General features: G+C 45.1%; 1 protein-coding gene across 2 annotated transcripts in view; it reads left to right on the top strand.

The window, feature by feature from the left end:
* The window catches only part of DVL1 (dishevelled segment polarity protein 1), a 70,194-nt gene that overhangs the window by 9,273 nt on the left and 42,774 nt on the right, over nt 1-18,147 (top strand). For both annotated transcript variants that reach the window (XM_065696218.1, XM_065696219.1), the window contains exon 2: nt 17,553-17,622. In XM_065696218.1, the coding sequence (XP_065552290.1) occupies nt 17,553-17,622 (70 nt within the window). The remainder of the gene's footprint in view (nt 1-17,552; nt 17,623-18,147) is intronic.

Genomic DNA, 18,147 nt, shown 5'->3' with positions numbered 1-18,147 from the left:
CATCTCCTTGCTGAAAAGTACTCGGACTTTACCAACAGGTAAAGTGAGGTTGCCATCCTTGGCTTTGTCAATAACAGAATTGGTGCAGACTGTGCCTGCCTGATCTGTTTGAGAACTGATCGGGATGGGATGTGTGTGTGTCTGCTGCAGGCAGAGGGTGACGTGATGCTGGTGGTCCATCAGCTGGTTACTAAATGGAATGTGCCTTAGGGCTGTGATACAAGGGGTGGATCCTGAGGCCCCTTGGATCTTATAAGGATGGCATTTTTGAGTTGTAATGACCAAGGTGTGGAGTCCATCCAGTGCCATGGAAAGCTGCTGGGTTTGGGTAATTCTACTTCTAAGGTATCTCTGATTTTGGAAGAAATGTCTTACAGGGGTTGTTGAGCAATTAGTGAGGAGCAGCCCTAAAAGGGACCCTCCAGATTTTGAGTTACTTCTTTATTTTTAACCTCCCTTTGCATTTCTGAGGTGTAGAAGTTGATGCATTTGGAAAACCCTTAGTAAGTAAGTGTGCAAACACTGTTAACAGCTATCTTACTGTGGGGAGCTGAGACAAGAGCTCGTGTTTTAACAACTGTCAGGCTGTTAAAACCAAGCATTCATCACATCAAGTTTAAGAGGAACAGATATTGAAATTGTCTCAAAGTAAGAGTTTTTTGTTAGTTAAATCCTGTCTGTAACCAGGGATATTTAAATGGATTTTCTCCGCCTTCCCTCTGGAATGTGAGCAGAAGAATGACTGCGTGGGTTGAAGCACTGGATTGGGATTTGAGCTCCGAGTCCAATTCTCCCTCTTCCAGTTACTCTGTATTTGACCTTGAGTAAGTGATCTAGTCCCTGATATTACAACCAGTTCAACTTGTGCCTCGTTTAATTTATGGGCATGAGCTGTGCCTCTGGAGGAGACTGTAAACATGTTAACATTACATGCCTGGGAAACTTGCAAATAGGGGCTCTCATTTGGGCTTTCGTCTCCGAGCTGTAGATCGGAGTAAAGCTCAGCCTTGCTGCACACTGCCATAAATGCTGGGAGCTTGAACTTGCACACGTGTGCCACTGCAAATGCAAGGGCTTTCCATCACATTTCTCTTTCCTTTTGTTGTGCTGAGTCCAAGAGAGGCTCTTTCTCCCCTCCCTGCCCATCACTTTTTGGCACTGATTGCAGTAGAAGTTCTTTGCCATGACCAGCTTCAGTGATTGTTCCACTCGTACCTGCGTAATATTTTCCATTGAGCTTACTATTGTGTTTGAGTTCTTTAAATCCTGTAAACAAACAAAAATGATTTGCCAATGCATAAAGAATGGAAGCACCAAAAGAGTGGGTTTGCAGGGCTTTGGGGGCTGCTCTTTAAATCGATTCATTTTCAGCTTTATTTTATGACCTTTTCAGTTTTAGACTGAAAAAAAGGTGAATGGGATAAAACTGATTGAGGGCAGAGACTTGCCTGGTACAGAGATGAGGACAGAGGAAGGATGCAGGACAAGCTTTATGTGAAAGAGAATATGCAAAGAGCTGTCTGACTGTAATTACATCTTGCTCTTGCTGAGGAAGAAAGCTGCCCAGTGGTAGCAAGTGATGGCAAGATACAACTGCTACAGAGACATGAATATGCAGGACTCTCTGGACCAACCGTGTTGTTTCTAACCAGAGGTGCCAGTTAAACTGCTGGATTCAAGGGAGAGGTTGGATTTCTGATGTCATGGGGAGACGTGCGGGGATACTTAGTCACTGGAGATGGTTGAGCAAGTGCAGCACTTGCAGACGTGCTTGACAAGTTCCCCATTTCAGTCTATGCAAAAATCCTCACTGGCTTCAGTGGGACTAGAAACTAATCCTGAAATGGTACAGAATGTACCTTCCAAAGAGCTCTGGGGAGTTGGAATGAAGGTAAAGTGAAGTGATGGCCCTAAAGCTTGTGTGAATGCATTTGATATTACTTGATTAGTGATGACTCTTGCACAGTGTGTCCTGGTCAGCTTGGGGTGAAGGTAATAACAGTTTTCAATGCAGAGTGAATTCATTTGCTGTTCAGAGCTGTTTCAGCTTGTGCTAGAGTCTCTAGCTTGTAAGGATTACCTGTAGTGGAGATGGAAATCCTCTTCCTCACGTGATACTGGGTAGATGCATCTGAAGCAGGGCAATCAAACAGTTAACGTTCGGAAGCCTGCCTGCCTGTCTTTCAGCTTGTCCCAGCAGGGGTTCCATTTCATGGTTGACATTAGCCATGCTGTTCCAGCTCCTGCCTCTTTCACATCCTGCTTTTCATCCCCCCTCCCTCCTTATGTTTTTTTAATCCATCTCTTATTCAATGTAGTTAATAAGCAAATTTGTCATCTGCTGAGTTTTGTCTTTGCTTTGCTCCCCCCCGCCTCCCCTTCAGACCCAATGAACACTGAGCCAGTGAATTGCAGATAATGCTGCTGTGAGTTCTCCTTTGCTGCAGGGCAGCTTCGCATGTGGAGTGCCAAAGTGACTCTGGTTCCTGTGACTGAAACCAGGCACTGCAAAAAGAACTGGGAGCTTCATTCCTGACAGGAGGGGCTCATGGCTGTTGAAACTTTAGCAGGCATCTCCTTGACAGGCTCTTTTCTGGGGGACATCTATGGCTGCTCTCTCTTGGCCTTGTCCACTGAGTGTATCCCTATTATTGTGAATCAGGCACTCCGAGAGCAGGGTCAGCTGTGCTGCTGTACTTTGCATTCCTGCTCCTGACAGCCATAGAGAAAGGGATGCATTAGGCAGAACCTCTTCCTGTGCTTGGCAGTTTGGTTCCTATTTGTTCCACGCTGTTTCGGGCTGTTGTAATTATCATGGAGACACGGATGTGATAAGTGTCAGCTTGTACATAAAGCACTTGGAGTAAACCCTCATATTTCTCATCTAGTGAGCGAGGAAGTTCCACGGTCCTCTCGTTTCCATTGATAACCACTGAGCACTAGTGAAGCTTTTGAGCTGGGTGAGGGCAGTCTAGAGAACCAGGCCCAGTCTCATGTATTTAGGGGCAGGGATTAGTGTATTGTACTAGTGCTGGATAACATCCCAGTGCTCTCTCTGGAATGAGTTTTGCAATCTTGATGTACTCAATGGGAATACATCCCCTCCTCAGACACACAAGGTAACAAGATGTCGGGGAGGAGGGAAAGCATTCAAGGTGTTACAGATGTATCCTTTTTAAAGAAGAGTCTTGCTTTTTCCTTTACATGAAATAAAAGTGGAAGTAACAGAAAGCAAGTGAATAGAAAATATAATTTATCCTGGGACTGTGGCCTGGGATACTGGATGCAGGAACAAGTTCATGGTGTAATTATCCAGCGAAGCCTGGCAAAGTGACTAAGGGCTGCTTCCAGTGAGTGCTTCTGGATGCAATTGGTTTTGACAACCCTGAGTCTATCACTGTCATTCCAATAAAATGTGTTGCTTCAAATTAAGTAAAATAAGACCTTTCTTCTCCTTTAGAGGCCCAGAAACTCTTGGGTCTTATTGTTCCTTTCTCCTTTTATCCTGAGGGTTTCTAGGAGCAATAGCAGTGGTGATTTGTCTCTGGATTCCAGGCTGACAAGAAGCTTTACAATATGTCAGTTAATAATTGGGGTGCTGTGAACTCTCAGCAGCAGGTTGAATATCAGCAATAGAGCGTTAGAGCTCTATTTGTTTTATTTCTATGTCAGACAAATCAAGCAATGGCTTTATAGCTCTGCAGAAATGGGGCATGCTTGTGAACCTTCATGACCTCAGGGATCTGATGGTGGCTTTTGGGTAGGAACCAATGATGTGGATGTTTGAGCAGTTGGTTCAGCTTCCAGTGCCTGGGAATTTCGTAGCAGACAGACCACCACTGTCCCTTGCCCTTGTTGTTGAAAGGCTCAACAGAGAGGCAAAGGTTGACTTGGTCTCTGAAAACACAGAATGAGAGAATCATAGGATGGTTTGTGTTGGAAGGGACCTGAACGCTCATCCAGTTCCAACGCCCTGCCACGGGCAGGGACCCCTTCCACTAAAGCAGCTTGCTCTAACCCCTGTCTCCAGCCTGGCCTTGAACACTGCCAGGGATGGGGCAGGCGCAGCTTCTCTGAGCAAAACATGTCTGTTGGCAACAAGAGGTTCTTCTGAGGGTTAAGGATTGACTCATGGAGGGTTCTCCAGGGTCAGGAGTATGCTTATGCTTTCTTGGAGTTGATAGTTTTCTTCTTTTCCTCCCTGGAAAGTCTCTTTCACTCCTTCCAGTCAATACCTCGTGGCTGTTTTGTCCTCAGAGGACACTGGATGTCACATTGACCTCAACTTAGCAGTCCTCCATGCATCCAAAGAAGGATGCATGGGACAGATGTGTCCAGTGCTTCATGCGTTGAAGAAATGTGTTTCTGATTTTCAGCGGTTATTCTAGGAGTTTGCCTCAAATATTTCCCTCCTAACAACTGAATTTTGTTCTTTAACTCTTTAAATCGTAGGCTGTTGGGTGTAAGTACTGGATGTTACCAACTCTCTGTAGCTGCTCATGGAAAACCTGGCTCTTAAAATTGCATTAGCTCTTAAAAACCTATTGTAAGTAGCCGCAGAACTGCTTTGACGTTTCCTTGCCAAGGCTGCTGCTTTCTCACATGCATATATTGTTGTGTTTTAAAATACTTTATACTTAGAGCAGTCAGGTAGAATAGATCGACCCAATAGAGACCCGCAGATCTGTCACTCAGGAACTCCTAAAGATGCTTTTCTCGAAGGGATTATAAGTATAGAAATCTAAATGCAAAACAAAACCAGCTCTTAAATCTGCTACTCCTTTCCTAATATGATTCACTCTCCTGAGTGTTCCACTGCATGTGCAGATGTCTGAGAGCGTTCCAAAAGCGTTCTGCGCAGGCAGGGTACCAAAGTTGAACCTGTGCTCTCAAAGGAAGCTGGCTCCCGGGCTGGAGGCCCAGTGCTGCTGGAGAGCAGTGTCTGCTGGGGTAAAGTGAAGGAACTACCTGACAGCACCTCCTTTGTCACTGTGTTTTCTTATGGACAGATTTCCTTTCACTTGGGACATGGTCAGAAGGTTGTGTCTGTGTTAGGAAGTTATAACAGAGATCTGCTATGGTGTCGGAAACTGTCATCCCTCTGTAAGGTTCTGTAAGAGAGATAGTTGCTTCATGGGCCTTTCCAACCGTAAGTATTCTCTGATTCTCTGTGTGTTTCTGATTCCCCCACCAGACAGACTGACTTTTAAAAGGGTTTTTAGTGGCTTATTGGATGCTGGTTTTGAAAGCAGCAGCCAGACCTTTACCTGTGGGTACTCAGCATGTGTCTGGGCAAATTTAAGCACCTAATCTATATTTCAAAGTGCAACGCCTATCCCTGCTGCCCCTCTTCTCATCCACGCTGTCTCCTTTATTTAATAGCTTCTTTTCCTCTCTTCAGACTCCAGGGATCAGTAATTAAGAAATCAGCCTCTGGCTGCTTGGATCACCATTGGCAAACTGCTGCAGTAACAGACCTGCTGCTCTGCCCGAGTCTCTGACAGCAAATGAGTAAAGATAGGAGCACAGCTGTAATAGAAGAATGGGCAGATTATGAACCCACTGGGATTGGGTCTCTTCTTATCTGGCTTTGCCAAACAGGAGGATATATGTCTCAATGAAACAAAAATTAGGACGTGACAAAGTGGAGTGTTACTCTTGAGAGATGCTATTGGTATCCTTCTGCTGAAATAGGATTTGGAAAGCTCAAGAAGCTATGCAGGATTTACAGTGTGAATTGGTTGGGTTGGAGCTCTTCAGCCACCCTTTACTGTGTAACAAAAGCAGCAACAGAATCAGACTTCACCTCTTCCAGTGTTGCCTTCTCTTGATGCTGAGGCAATTGAAAGCCTGAGCTGTGAAAAACTGCTTAACTTCTGGATTGGAGCTCAGGAAGTACATAGGATTGTGGTGCTTGTGAACACTGTGATGTGAATTTGGGCTCTTCTCGTTAGTTTGAACTTGATGGGGCAAACAGCTTTTGCTTCTTTAACAGGATTTGGAAGAAATCACAGTCCTACAGTGTGTTGCAGGCTGAGTATTACATAGCCATATACAAGCACAGAGTCTGGCTGCATCTGCCTTTCCAACACAGGTTGTTCCTGCTGCCCTGTGTGTTCTCCAGGGAGAGGGCAGAAATCTCAGCTCTGCAGGGGAGGCCTTTTTGTAGTCAGAGGCCCAATGGCTTATGAACTTCCCATGATAGGAAAATAGGGAGTTTGATGAGAGATGGATGATGCAACTATAGTAATATTGATGCACTGAAGGGCTTTAAATGCTGGCTTTAGCCATGTTTCCCTTCTCTTTTCCACACTAATACACTGGTAAAGTCAGGCAGAGGTTCTGTTGGATTCTGTACTTAAACCTACAAATACTCATTTAGAAGTCAAATGTTCTTGGGCTGTGCAGGTTGGGAATGGAGGGTTTGCATTTTGCTTGCTCTCCCTTTGCATATGGAAAAGGTTCAGTTCTCTCCCTGTGATGCATAGAATCTGAACACCTTTTATCTGAACTGTTTCTCTGAGCAGCCTCTGAGGATGCTGAAACACCTCTTCAGTAGGAGTGGGAGATGGGAACCAAACAGGCAGAGCTGGGCAGGTACAAAGCAGGAACCTCCCGAATGAGCCGTGACCCTTCCCGGAACAGCTGCCCTTTGTGCAGGTTGTAGTTACACCAGGGCAGTGTTTGAGGAGCACCGTTTCATCCTGCATGCGTGTCCCTTCTTGGCAGGCTTGCTCCTGGCTTTCGAAGGGCACCTTTGCTGAATGGTTCAGTGTTTGAGACCTATCTCATTTTTATTTGCCTTATATGAATGGCCTCAAGAGCTGTTGGCAAATGCTTCTTGCTGTCTTCATGAGGAACAGGGACTGGGTGATCTGATGGGAAGGCCTGTGATGGCTATGGAATGTGGGGAAATGGTGAAATACAGCACTGGGGCTCTTTCACTGCAGTGATTTGTTTGATCAAATCTGTGTCCTTCAGTCCTGCTGTGCATTCAGGTAAGGATACACCATACAATAGCAAGCTCAGGTCTGAACACCATCATGGGGCTGAGGGTTGTGCTTGCTATCAAGAACTTGTTTCTATGCTTCTGTGATTCATTTCTCCACTGGAACACCTTCCCAATGGTGAAAAGAAAGCTTTCTGAGGTATTGGGGTGCAAATCTTCAGCACTATCAGCACCCCATATGGGCATGTATCCAAAGACTGCCTGTTTCTAATGACTTGGGATTTTCTGACAAGCTGGAAATCTCTCTTTCAATGCCTAACCAAACTTGTAGGTCCAGTTTTACTTTGAAGATGAAGTGTGGGTGGAATTTATTGCTGGGTCTGAATGCAGAAGGTCTGAACCCAGCTACAGTCTTGCAGTGTTACTGTCCCAGAGGAGCATTAGAGGGCTGTGTCTGTGCATCCCCTGCACCAGTAGCATGTTGTTCCTCACTGGAGACTAAACTTTGAAGGGGTGTAGACAAGGACAACTTTATGTTGTGGTCTGGATTCCAAAATACTTTTGTCTACAGAGACTGTTGAGCAGCTGAAATGGGTTCATGTGATACCCTTCCTGGTTGCCTTTGAGACTCCAAAGGTTCTAGGAACTATGCACTAAACTGATCTCCGTGTGATGCAGAACACTTGAATCTTGTACAAAGAACTGACTAGTGGAGGCTTCTGGTGGCTTCCCACAAGGAAGAAGTAAGGATAAGTGGTCTTTTAGGGATTTCTGTGTAATCCTGTGGGAGAGCTGACATTTTGCATGTGCTTTGAAGGTAAGAGAGGTGGCAGCCGCCACCTTTGTGCCTGGGTTTTATACAGATCTGGAGGCAAGAGGTGCTATCGCATTCATTGCGGCATAGATCTGACTTGTCATGCATGGGCTGTGAGTTATCCTTCTGGAAGCTGGAGTGGTGTAGACCAAAAGACCTTATTAAAACAAACCAAATAATTTGCACCACATCAGTGACCAGAATTATGCCATTTCATTAAAATATGTCTAGACAAATAACCTAGAGGGAGAGAGATGCTATCTGTAGTAAGTGTTTGAGGTTTCTGCATAGGGATCATGCTAAATACATTTATGAATAACTTCTTTTCTCTTCCAAGTACCTGGTGTCCTGGAGGACTGTACCACTGCTGGATGACATGGTTGTGATTGGCATTCACCTCTTGGTTAGCAATTGTTTAACCTGTCTGTAAATGATATTTCTGTATTGGTGAACACTTGTGGCTACTTTTTGACCTACCTTTATTATTCTAATGAGGTGCTTTTAACAGAGCACAAAAGGAACATTTCACAGAGGGGTAAGGATTGATTCTTATCTTGAGTGCTCTGCTGTGTGTTTAGCATTTCTTGGTTTGTGTTCTTTGGCAGCTGGCACTGTATCTGTCCTGGCTTTGTGATGCCTTTATTGAAAACTAATTGGGTAGTTGTATTAAGAGGCCCATTGGTTACTTAGAAGGGTAGAAATAAACTCCCTTTACCTGTAGTTGGTTAGGAAGAATGCTCTATGCTCTAAGGCTCTGTGTTGAACTGGTTTCTTGCTTTCCTTGTGGAGGACTGAAAGTCATCCCCAGTGAAAGATTAAGAGGTTGGACACGTTTTCAGGCAGCTCATCCTGCTCCTGCCATCCTTCAGAGAGTGATTTCTCTGTGTGTAGTTAGTGGGTTTCTCCAGCAAGGTGCTTCATTCCATATTGAGTAGTGGACTTGATGGAATATGTGGGATTAGGGTCCTTTGGCTTGTTCCTGGGGTTTATTGCTGTGGAATTGATTCCTAAAGGATAGCTCAGCCAGGGTCATCCTTCATTAGTTTAACATTGCGCCTGATCGTCAAAGGAAGATCCCTTCTTCTCCTCCCTTCTTCCAGCAGCAGAATGGGCACCTCTCTCCTTACCATGGCACATGCTGAAGGTGGACCTCTAAATAGCTGCAAAAGGAATATACACTGTTACTCATTTCCTACACTGAGGACCTGGCTGTATGTGGGGTTTTGTTGTGCCACGCATTGGTATGCAGAGACTTGGGCTTTAGACGAAAATGCAGTTATCTTTAACATGGTGTTTGGGTGGAGAAATGATACCGAAAACCTCCTGTCACAGTTTTAGAGGGCAAATATTGTGCTTTCTTCTCTTTTACCACGTTCTGTGAGCTCTGCTGGTACCACTGATGCCAGAATAGTTGCACTGGTGAAGTGGAACGCTCTGGTTTGTGGGATCGTGCCAGCATCAGCAGTGACAGCAGCCAGATCGTGCTGAGGTGGAAGTAACGTGTTTCTGTACACGTACATTGTTTGTCCCTTTAAGACAGATAATCAATTCCTAAGGTTTCAAGACAGGATTGGTGGTATTGCCTTTGCAAATGGGCTGCTTGTCATCTGGTAATGCAAATAGAGGGTGCTGGCAGGAGTCTTGAGCTGGGAAGCTGTTTTCTGCTGTTGAATTGTGAAGGCAGTGGAAGCACATGTGACTGTGCTTCAGCACAAACCCTCACTGTGCTCTCTGGCATTGCTTGCCTCATTTATTTGCTTTTATAGATACCCACACGTGATGGGATTGGGGTTGCCACGTCTGCCTGTCCTTCCAGCACCGGCTGTTCTTGTGGTCCCTTCCTTCTGTGGCTGCTGTATGTAAATGTCAGCCTTTACACTGAAAAGGCTCTGTCCCTGGAGAGCTTGCACGTTGCACATTTGCTGTTAATCTTGCTATGAAACAGGGTCTTAACCTGGGGCAGAAATAACTGCCTTGGCCATGGTGAAGTGTGTGCAAGTACACCAAGATAAGAGACATCTGGTGCCTGTGGGCTCTGTCTGATTGGGGGTTCATCATTTGAATAAGAATAATGGGATGTTGCAAAGTAGTCTTGTGGGATTTGGGCACAGGACCTATGACACAATGGGCTGGATATTGCTCATTATATTTTCATAGCATCCTTCTGAAGTATTTATGGTGCTCTTCCTCCAAATTACCTTCCTTTGTCAGCTCTGCCTGGCTCAGACCCATCCCTGTGCTGAAGCATCTGCTTGACTTGCTCACTCTGGAAACCTCAGCACTGGGACAAGGGGCTGCCTACGTGCCATTTTGGATGTGTGATAGCAAAGAGTGTATCTGTCTTCATTTGAATCCTATTGGTGTGGGAAGCCATTGGAATAATTACTGGTGGGAGGCTTAAGTGTGGTCTGGCAGCCAGAGGAAGTACCTGTGTCCCTGGTGTAATCTGTGGCTTGTAGTGAACCTTGTTGTAACTCCATTACTGCTGTTGTCACTGCTTGCTGTGGTAAAACTAACTTGGGTTTAGTCCCTTGAATTGCTTCTCTGTCCCTTTTGACACTGAGCAGATGAATTTCAGGCTTAAGCTGAGGCATCCACACTTCAGGCTGGAGGCCCAAGAGTACTGGCTGCAAAGTGATGCTTTTTGCATGTTGATGAACTGAGGTTATGTTATCCCAAAACAGCCTTAGGGAGGATGTGAAATCTTAGGCTCTTAATGCTTCCCAGGTAGCTTCAAAAGGACTGGAAGCATAGCTAAAAGAGTCAGTTTGTGCTGAGGGAGGCTTTATTACCAAAATCAGTGCTCCCTTTGCACAAAATAGAGGGTTTAGTGGTAGTATCTGGTGGGTGGAGTGGGCAATAAACTTACAAATGGTGTAGCCTCTCTTGCTGTTTGTCACTGATCACCTAAAAGCATCATGGGTGTTCCCTTTCAATTCCCAGCTTCAGACCTGGCTTGGAGAATGCCACTTGGACTGTGCATCAGAAACGGGCTCAATGACTTGGTGTGTAGCTCTCCGTGTGCCAGGTCATGACCTGACTTCAGCCTGCAGAGGCTTGGGTTTTCAACAGGCTGCATCCCTGCCTTGGCTCTGTGTGAATGTCACCTCAAAGTGCTATTTTGAGTGGCCTGCACTGGAGTTCTGAAGCTAATTGCACCCTGGGGAAAGCAATTCAGAGCCAGCTGTTTGAAACGGGCATTCCACAACCAACCCACTGCTGGCAGCAGCCTCTCTGTCACTCTTTTTCCTAGGTTGTTTTCAAGACCTCCTTAATTTTATGGAGGGCTTGTTAATATTTATTGGTCTGTAGCTAAGACATTGGACTGGGACTTGGAAATGTGGGTTCAGGTCAGAATTATGCTGACCTGTCCCTTTGTATTGTGACTTGCTTGTCTTTATGGCAGAGGCAGTGATTTGTGGCTGCCCCTTGGGACAGTTGCAAGAATAGATTCATTAACACCTGTGAGATTGTAATATAGTCACATACATAATTTAGTGGAGAACATGAGGGGTGGAGGAAAAAGGGGAATAATAGAAAAGGCAGAAGACTGTCAGTGTGGCTAAAATGCATTGCTTGTTATGGACAGTTTGGCCTGTTCTATTGCAAACCCTTTCCAAGGGTGTATATGGTATTGATGAAAACAAATGGTAAGGTCTTAGGACTCCAAAAGTCAACCATTTTCTTTGCTTCCTTATGCACATAGTTAACCTTTTTTCTGCTAGGTTAGGTGGTCATGGAGTGGGGGATAACACTGTGCACAGCTGGGCTTATCAGTGCTAAAATAGACTGATTTCTATAGATGTCAGCTTAAAACGCCATAAATCCTTGCAATTCAGTGGGGTTTTCACACCCGCAGCATCTGCACAACCGCTGAAATGTTGTTATTGAAGGAGTAGAGAAGCAAATCCCTGGATGCCGCTGCTCTGTAACAGTCAGTCATTAATATTTGAAAGCACTTCATTGGAAGCTGTTCCTCAGGGATGCTCCAAAGTGCGCTATATTTGGAGACCCTTTCAAGATAATGGGCGAGGGTCTGTACCCCAGCACAAGCTAAACCGAGCTGCACTGGACTGAAATGGAAGGATGAGACAGATCTGGGCTGGGAGCCCAAGTACCAGTTGGTTCAAAACATGTGAAACCTTTTAGTATGAGTCACTGTGTCAGCCTGTTGCACTTGGTAATGACTGATGGGCCTTTGAAAGTGCTTTCAGTGTGATGTAGATGGCTAAACTGGATTGCTGGAGATCAAAATTCCCCTGTTTGCAGTCTGGAATCTCTGCTTTCCTCCCTCCCTTCCATGTTCTTGTTGTTCTTTTTGGGTTCATGTGCAGGGATCTTGCTTAAGCAGAACTCTGGACCTCTCTAACCAAGTAATGAGGATTTCTGTTGCTCCAGTGCCTATCTTAAACAGTCATCGAGGAGCTTCTAAGCATGAAGGTCCCATAAATTCCTTGCAGTGAGACAGGGTGTAACAGGCCAACTGGCCTCCTCAAGGTCATACAGTGGGTTGGTGCCGGAGTCGAGCCTAAACAGATGGAGTTGGCCTTGAATCCCAGCTCATTGCTATAAAAAGTGAAGCTTTATGTTTGAAATGAAGAGCAGATTGAGGCTGATTCTCTGCTGGGGAATGCAGTGGTTCTTCCTTCATTCATGTGCTGAAGCTTAGGTCAGTATCTGGTATAGGATCTAAGTACCAAAATGTTTCCAGTATCCTGCAGTTCTCCTGCAAGGTGATAAATGATCCTTGCAGTTCTTGAAGGCTAGCATGGAAAACTACTGGCTGTGCCTCCAGGAATAAAGGTGGAGTGGAAAAAAACAGGGAAGAGGCAGTTATGTGGGCAAAAGTATTTAGTGTGGTGATGATAAAGATGAGATGTGGCAGAAGATAACTGGTGTATATATAAATACATGAATGCATTCACTGTTAACTGCAGCTGGAATCACTACCACTGTATGCTTTGATTTTTAAGTCATAAGAATAACGTGGGACAGAGCAACTGATTAATACATGAAGAAGAAGAAGAAGGAGTGTGTTTCTCAGTGCATTTATCACCTATGCAGGATGAGGTGACTTCCCTAGCACCCACTGCACACAGTTTCTTGCTGCTTCTTTGTGTGAGGAGGGGTTTGTTCCATGGTTGGGTGTGTCACTGATATCATAACTGTGGGCAGCGTGTTCATAGTCATTTCTGACAGGTTTATGTGGCACTTGCTGTACCAAAGTGCATATATGGAAAGGCAGAGAGTCGTCAGTGTTGTTTGGGAATAGCAGCCTAAAAAGGAGAGCACTGGTTCTGCTCTGACCCTGTGGTATGTTGAGGAGTGATTGGCATGAGCCTTGCGTAGAGAAGCACTGTAGCTCTGCCTCAGAACACTGCAGCATCATTCCCTGCTCACCAGCTCAGTGGGGTGCAGGCAAGATCTGAGGCTTGCAGCCATCACAGGAGGCTCTGGATCATTTGTGTTGAGCAGAGCCCTTCTGTGCTGCTCTGCATTGTGGTGTTTATCTGCTCTGCAAAAGGATTTCTCCTCCTCTCTTCCCTATTTCCAGAATAAACCTTACATCCTTGCCAAGCCTCACCTGCAAATCCAGTGGGTGGCTTTATTTTCACTCATTTCTCTGGGCTGGAAGGCTGGCTAAAGGCTCTCTTGTCGTGACCTCAGCTATGAGAAGCCTGAAGGTTTAATTCTGCATTAAAGATTCAGACTGAAATGATAATCAGCCCCAGAAAGGCTTATTTTTAGAGCTGCAGCCTTGGCTTCCAGTTGAGTTGTTGCAATTAGGATTACTTATGGGTTTACTAATTTAAACAGCTTTGGGGGAAAGTGCTGCTTCACAAGGAGCCTGAAGAGGTTGTGGAACCTCCATCCCTGGAGGTACTCAAAACTAGACTGGACATGGCCCTGAGTAGCCTAAACCTGCTGTGAGCGGGAGGTTCATTAGGTGATCCCTGGATTCCTCTTCTAACCTACGTGATTCTGTGAACTAAGATGTGAATAATCTCTTACCTGCCTCTGTGGTGATGGGAGTCGTTGAAGATCATGTATAGAACAAATGGCTGAATTACTTTGCCTTCTCTCTATAGGGATCTCCAAGCAAGTTATAAGAAGTAGTGAATGAAGCTCCTCTCCCCTTTCCCCCATCAGTAAAGGACAATAAGAAAGTTAAGGCAAGTTCTGAGTATGGTCACAGTGACAAGAAGGGATTAATGTACATTAGGATGAGCACTTTGTGGCATGGTACACATGAACCTGGAGTGGATCAGTAGGGGCCACGCTGCTGTCTCAACCCTGCATTTCCCATGCATGAGGCCTTGGAGGTTTGGGCTCGCAACTGGTGAATGAAGCAGAGAATTCCCTTGTTAACCTCATTCTTCTGAGCAGAAACCAGAAATCATCCGGCTAATTCTGGTGATTGAGTCTCACAGGCATGCATGATGCAATCAGAGTGCAAGTGTCTGCAACACTATCAACCCCATGTTTAATATCGAATTGCCTAAATGCTTATGAATCAGAGTCATTAGAGGCTTGTGGGGTTCACTTGGTGCTCTTAATGGGCAGTCGGCATATATTCTGAGGCAGCAAAGAGCCCGGGAGCGAGATGAGAGTGAGGGTAAGGCTAAATCCTTGGCTGAAATCCTCTTTGGAGGAAAACAAGAAGTAAGGATACTGGGAGGATGACCAGGAATGTAAACCTGTTGTAGAAGCAGGTGAGGTGTGAGACAGTGAGCAGGACTGGGCCTGGTAAATGCAGAAACACCTATTTGTGCAGAGCAGGGTGGAAGCAAAGCCAGAGGATCCAGACACAATTCCAGGAAGCGAGAGGAAGGAGGGGCTGTTACCAGCAGGGATTGTTTCATTTGGTAATTAGTTCTTGCATCTCCTCTAAGTCAAATAAAGCAGAGGATGTGAGCTGCTGAGAACTGGTCCCTCCTCCCCTTCCCCGTGCATCCACACCCTTTCTTGCACATACTCTCCCTAAGTGCACACTGTGGTGATGAGAGATTTGATGGTGAGGGCTTGCTGGTGATGTAGAGCAGGTACCTGGGGGTATTCAAGAGTGTGGGGTCTTCATGGTCTATCACTGATGAACTCTGTGGCCTTGGGTGAGTTGTTCCCATGTTGTTCTTTTACCTGGTAGATGCATTTAAGGGATGAAATAAAGGGTCAGGATTTTATGGTGAAGAAAAGTCTCTAGGTATATTGTTGGTGTGCTGACAGTCTCCTCTCCCTCCCCTTTGCAAAAGGGAGTTATGTACAGCCTGAACACATCATGGCAATAGGGGCAGACCTGCTGCTGGGAGGTATCATGACCCAAATGAGCCTGGAAATGACTGGTTTGTTCTGTTACTGTTGGTGTTCACTGAGTGGCAGCTTTGAAATGGCTTTGGGGATAGGTGTTTATTTGCTCTTTTCTCTTTCTCAGGGTGGTTCATAACCCAGGTTAAGTGGAAGATTGTGTGTGCTGGGATGGAGACCGCATGTGTTCCAGCCCTGCCAGCAATTGCAGAGGCACAGTGCTGCCAGGAGGCAGGATGTGACCTAGGAAACAAATATCCCCTCTTCTGAAGGGAAGCTTTAATTCTATGATGTGTTTCTTGGTATCAGATGGTTTTTATTCTTATTATCAAACAGCAAGTCCATTAACTTGTATTTGAGAGCACTGGTGTCCCATTCCCACAGTGGACCACATCCAATACCAATACTTATCTCACTAGGAGGTCCCCGGCAAATGAAACACATCACCTCTTCTTCCTTGCCATGCTAGATTGGTTCCAGGTTGTGAATCCATTATGTAAGGCCTTATCCACCCTGGTCTTAAGCTGCTGTGTGTATTAGTTCCTAATGGACCATGTGTGTTCCAAGAGTAGTGACATGGGTCTCCCTCTGCCTTTGCTTCTGGGTTCTTATAGAGCAAAACACATCTTCTTGAATAGAAGTTGTCCTCAAACTGCAGTCTATGGCTGCAACCATTCATATTCCTTTCTGTTTCTGCCTGAGAATTGAAAGGAGCTGCCTCTTTACTACAAATAATGATGTGTAGAACAGTGATATTTGAAATTAGTGGCTGCTGCTGTCTTTGATGTTCTTGGCGCTGTTGATTGCTACCCAAAGCAAGCTGGGAATTACAGTCAGTCATTCTCTTGCCTCATAGCTCAAGGCTATATTTAGTAGTTCAAGTTGCAACAGATCTGGAAGTTGTTCCCTTTAGCAGAAGGCTAATGCTGTGATAGAGCACATTGCTTTGGAAGTGGTGACTTCAGCGTGCTTGTCCTCCGCTGCGAAGACAACTGAACCAGTCTGGGCAGTACTGCAGGGTTATTCGGACTGCTGCTGTATGTGTTGGTGTTAGAAAGATCCTACCCCCCCCCCCCCCCAGGCCTTTTCTCTGCAGAGAACCTCAAAATCAATACGTTTTTAATGCTGGAGCTTTGCCTAACTCTTAGAGCTTGGTGCAGAGCTACATCTGATTCCTGGGATGCAGTAGGTGACGTTTCCTTGTGGGGTGGACAGGGAAGATGCTGTCATTTAAAACATAGAGCTGACAAGATAGTGTTATTGCAGCATTTTTCTTTGCTGGTTCTGCAGTTGGATCTGTGCTGAGTGTTCTCTCTAGGGCTCCCTGAAACACAAAAGGGAATGTCTGAATCCAAGTTGATGCATTGGAGCTGGAGATCCAAGCAAATGTGGAAATCTCTGTCTGCGCGCAGCGTTTGCAGCTCCAGAATTACAGGTCTGAGAGCTTCATTGGGTTGTCAAAGGTTTTGAAAGCTTGATTTCAATGGAGTTTACTTTAATTGCCTCTTCAGAGTCTAGGTATGAATGACTAGAACCAGTAATGACATCATATGATGTGTTTCCTGGTGCCAAAAGGTGAAGGCATGAGAGATGCATTAGGAGTTAAATGAATATTCCAAACTGTTTTTCTTTCCTATAATAGGAAAGGGGTGAAGGCTGTGCTGCTAGCCATTAACAGTGCAAATCTATGTGGAGACAGAAGAGAATGTTCATTCCTTCTTTTAGGGCAAATGCAGGTATTACTGGTGCTGGAAATGACTCCTCCTTTACCAAAAGTAGGATGGAAACTCGTCTATTTGCTCTCCTCTCTTCTCCTTCCTAACCAGTTTTCTTCCCCCCTCATAATATGCCACTGTTTTATGCATAGTCAGTTGCTTTGTGGCTATTGTGGGTTTTTTACACAGCAACAAGAAACACAACAACATAAATAAAGGAATATGTGGTTGTGGAACCACACATTTTCAGTGAGTTTGACTCGTTCAGGTTGGCTTTCTCCTTAAAGCTTCGAGATGGTCAAAACCAAATTGTCCCTGTTCTGTGCAGGAACTTGAGGCCAGAGTCTGTTTCTGCTACAGATCTCCTGTTTGGCTTGGTATGAACACCACGGCGTCCCCTCTCTGCCCATTTTAGACAGTCCCCATCTGAAGAGCTTTCCTCTGTGCTTCCTTGTTCAAAAGGTTCCCAATTCTGGTTGGAGCTGTTAGGTAACAAAAAGAATGTCACATCAGTGTGTAGTAGTGAAGCCTTATATTGAAGAGCAAACCTGGTGTTTTTGCAGTTGGGTGACTATTAGTTAGCTAATACACATAATAAACATCTTGCTGTCAGCAAGTCTGTAGAGTATCTGTTCTTTCAAGATAGAAGACTTGCTGATAGCAAAATGGCATCAAAACCTAGTGTTTTTTCCTGGCCCATTTAAGAAACCACTGTCCCTTCTGAGCTGATGTCATTGCAAACTCTTGATTTTCTTCCTATTTCTTTTTCCAGGGTGGTAAAGGAGGAGATCTCAGATGACAACGCAAAGCTCCCTTGCTTCAATGGAAGAGTGGTGTCCTGGGTATGTTGGTTCCTGTGTCTGTGTGTATATGTGGTTTGATACAGTGGGCACAGTGGCAGGGTAGGTGGTTACATACATCCTGATTGTTAGAAGTGTCTGGAGTCTCTGTGGAAGCAAAGGCTGACATTTTACATGAGGATTACATATGCCTTCACTGTAAAATCAAATACAGTATTGATTGCATGCTGCTGCTTACAGTAGAGTGCATGTGTGCATGCTACTGTTATGTAAGGATAGTGCAAAGTATCTTTTAAACATCAGTTTGATTGGGAGAATGTTCTTAAGTAATGATGCCATGTGGTTCATCACATACAGCCCCTGCTGGGTTCTAAGCAGCTGAAAACGTTCATGGGAGGGCAAGGGCTAGCAGGTAATTAAGCTCAGCTTTATCATTTAATATGATCAACTGCTTTCTGCTCTGTTGATTGCTTTTAATTTTAAGGCACTCGGACTATGGCAGCTGGGTAGTCCCAACAGGTTGTGAGTGTTAGGCAAGTAGAGCCAGAGCTTTGTAATGCATGGGCT

This window comes from Lathamus discolor, chromosome 16 (genome assembly GCF_037157495.1).
Source record: "Lathamus discolor isolate bLatDis1 chromosome 16, bLatDis1.hap1, whole genome shotgun sequence".
NCBI classification, from domain to species: domain Eukaryota; kingdom Metazoa; phylum Chordata; class Aves; order Psittaciformes; family Psittacidae; genus Lathamus; species Lathamus discolor.
This window is presented reverse-complemented; position numbering and strand designations above follow the sequence as displayed.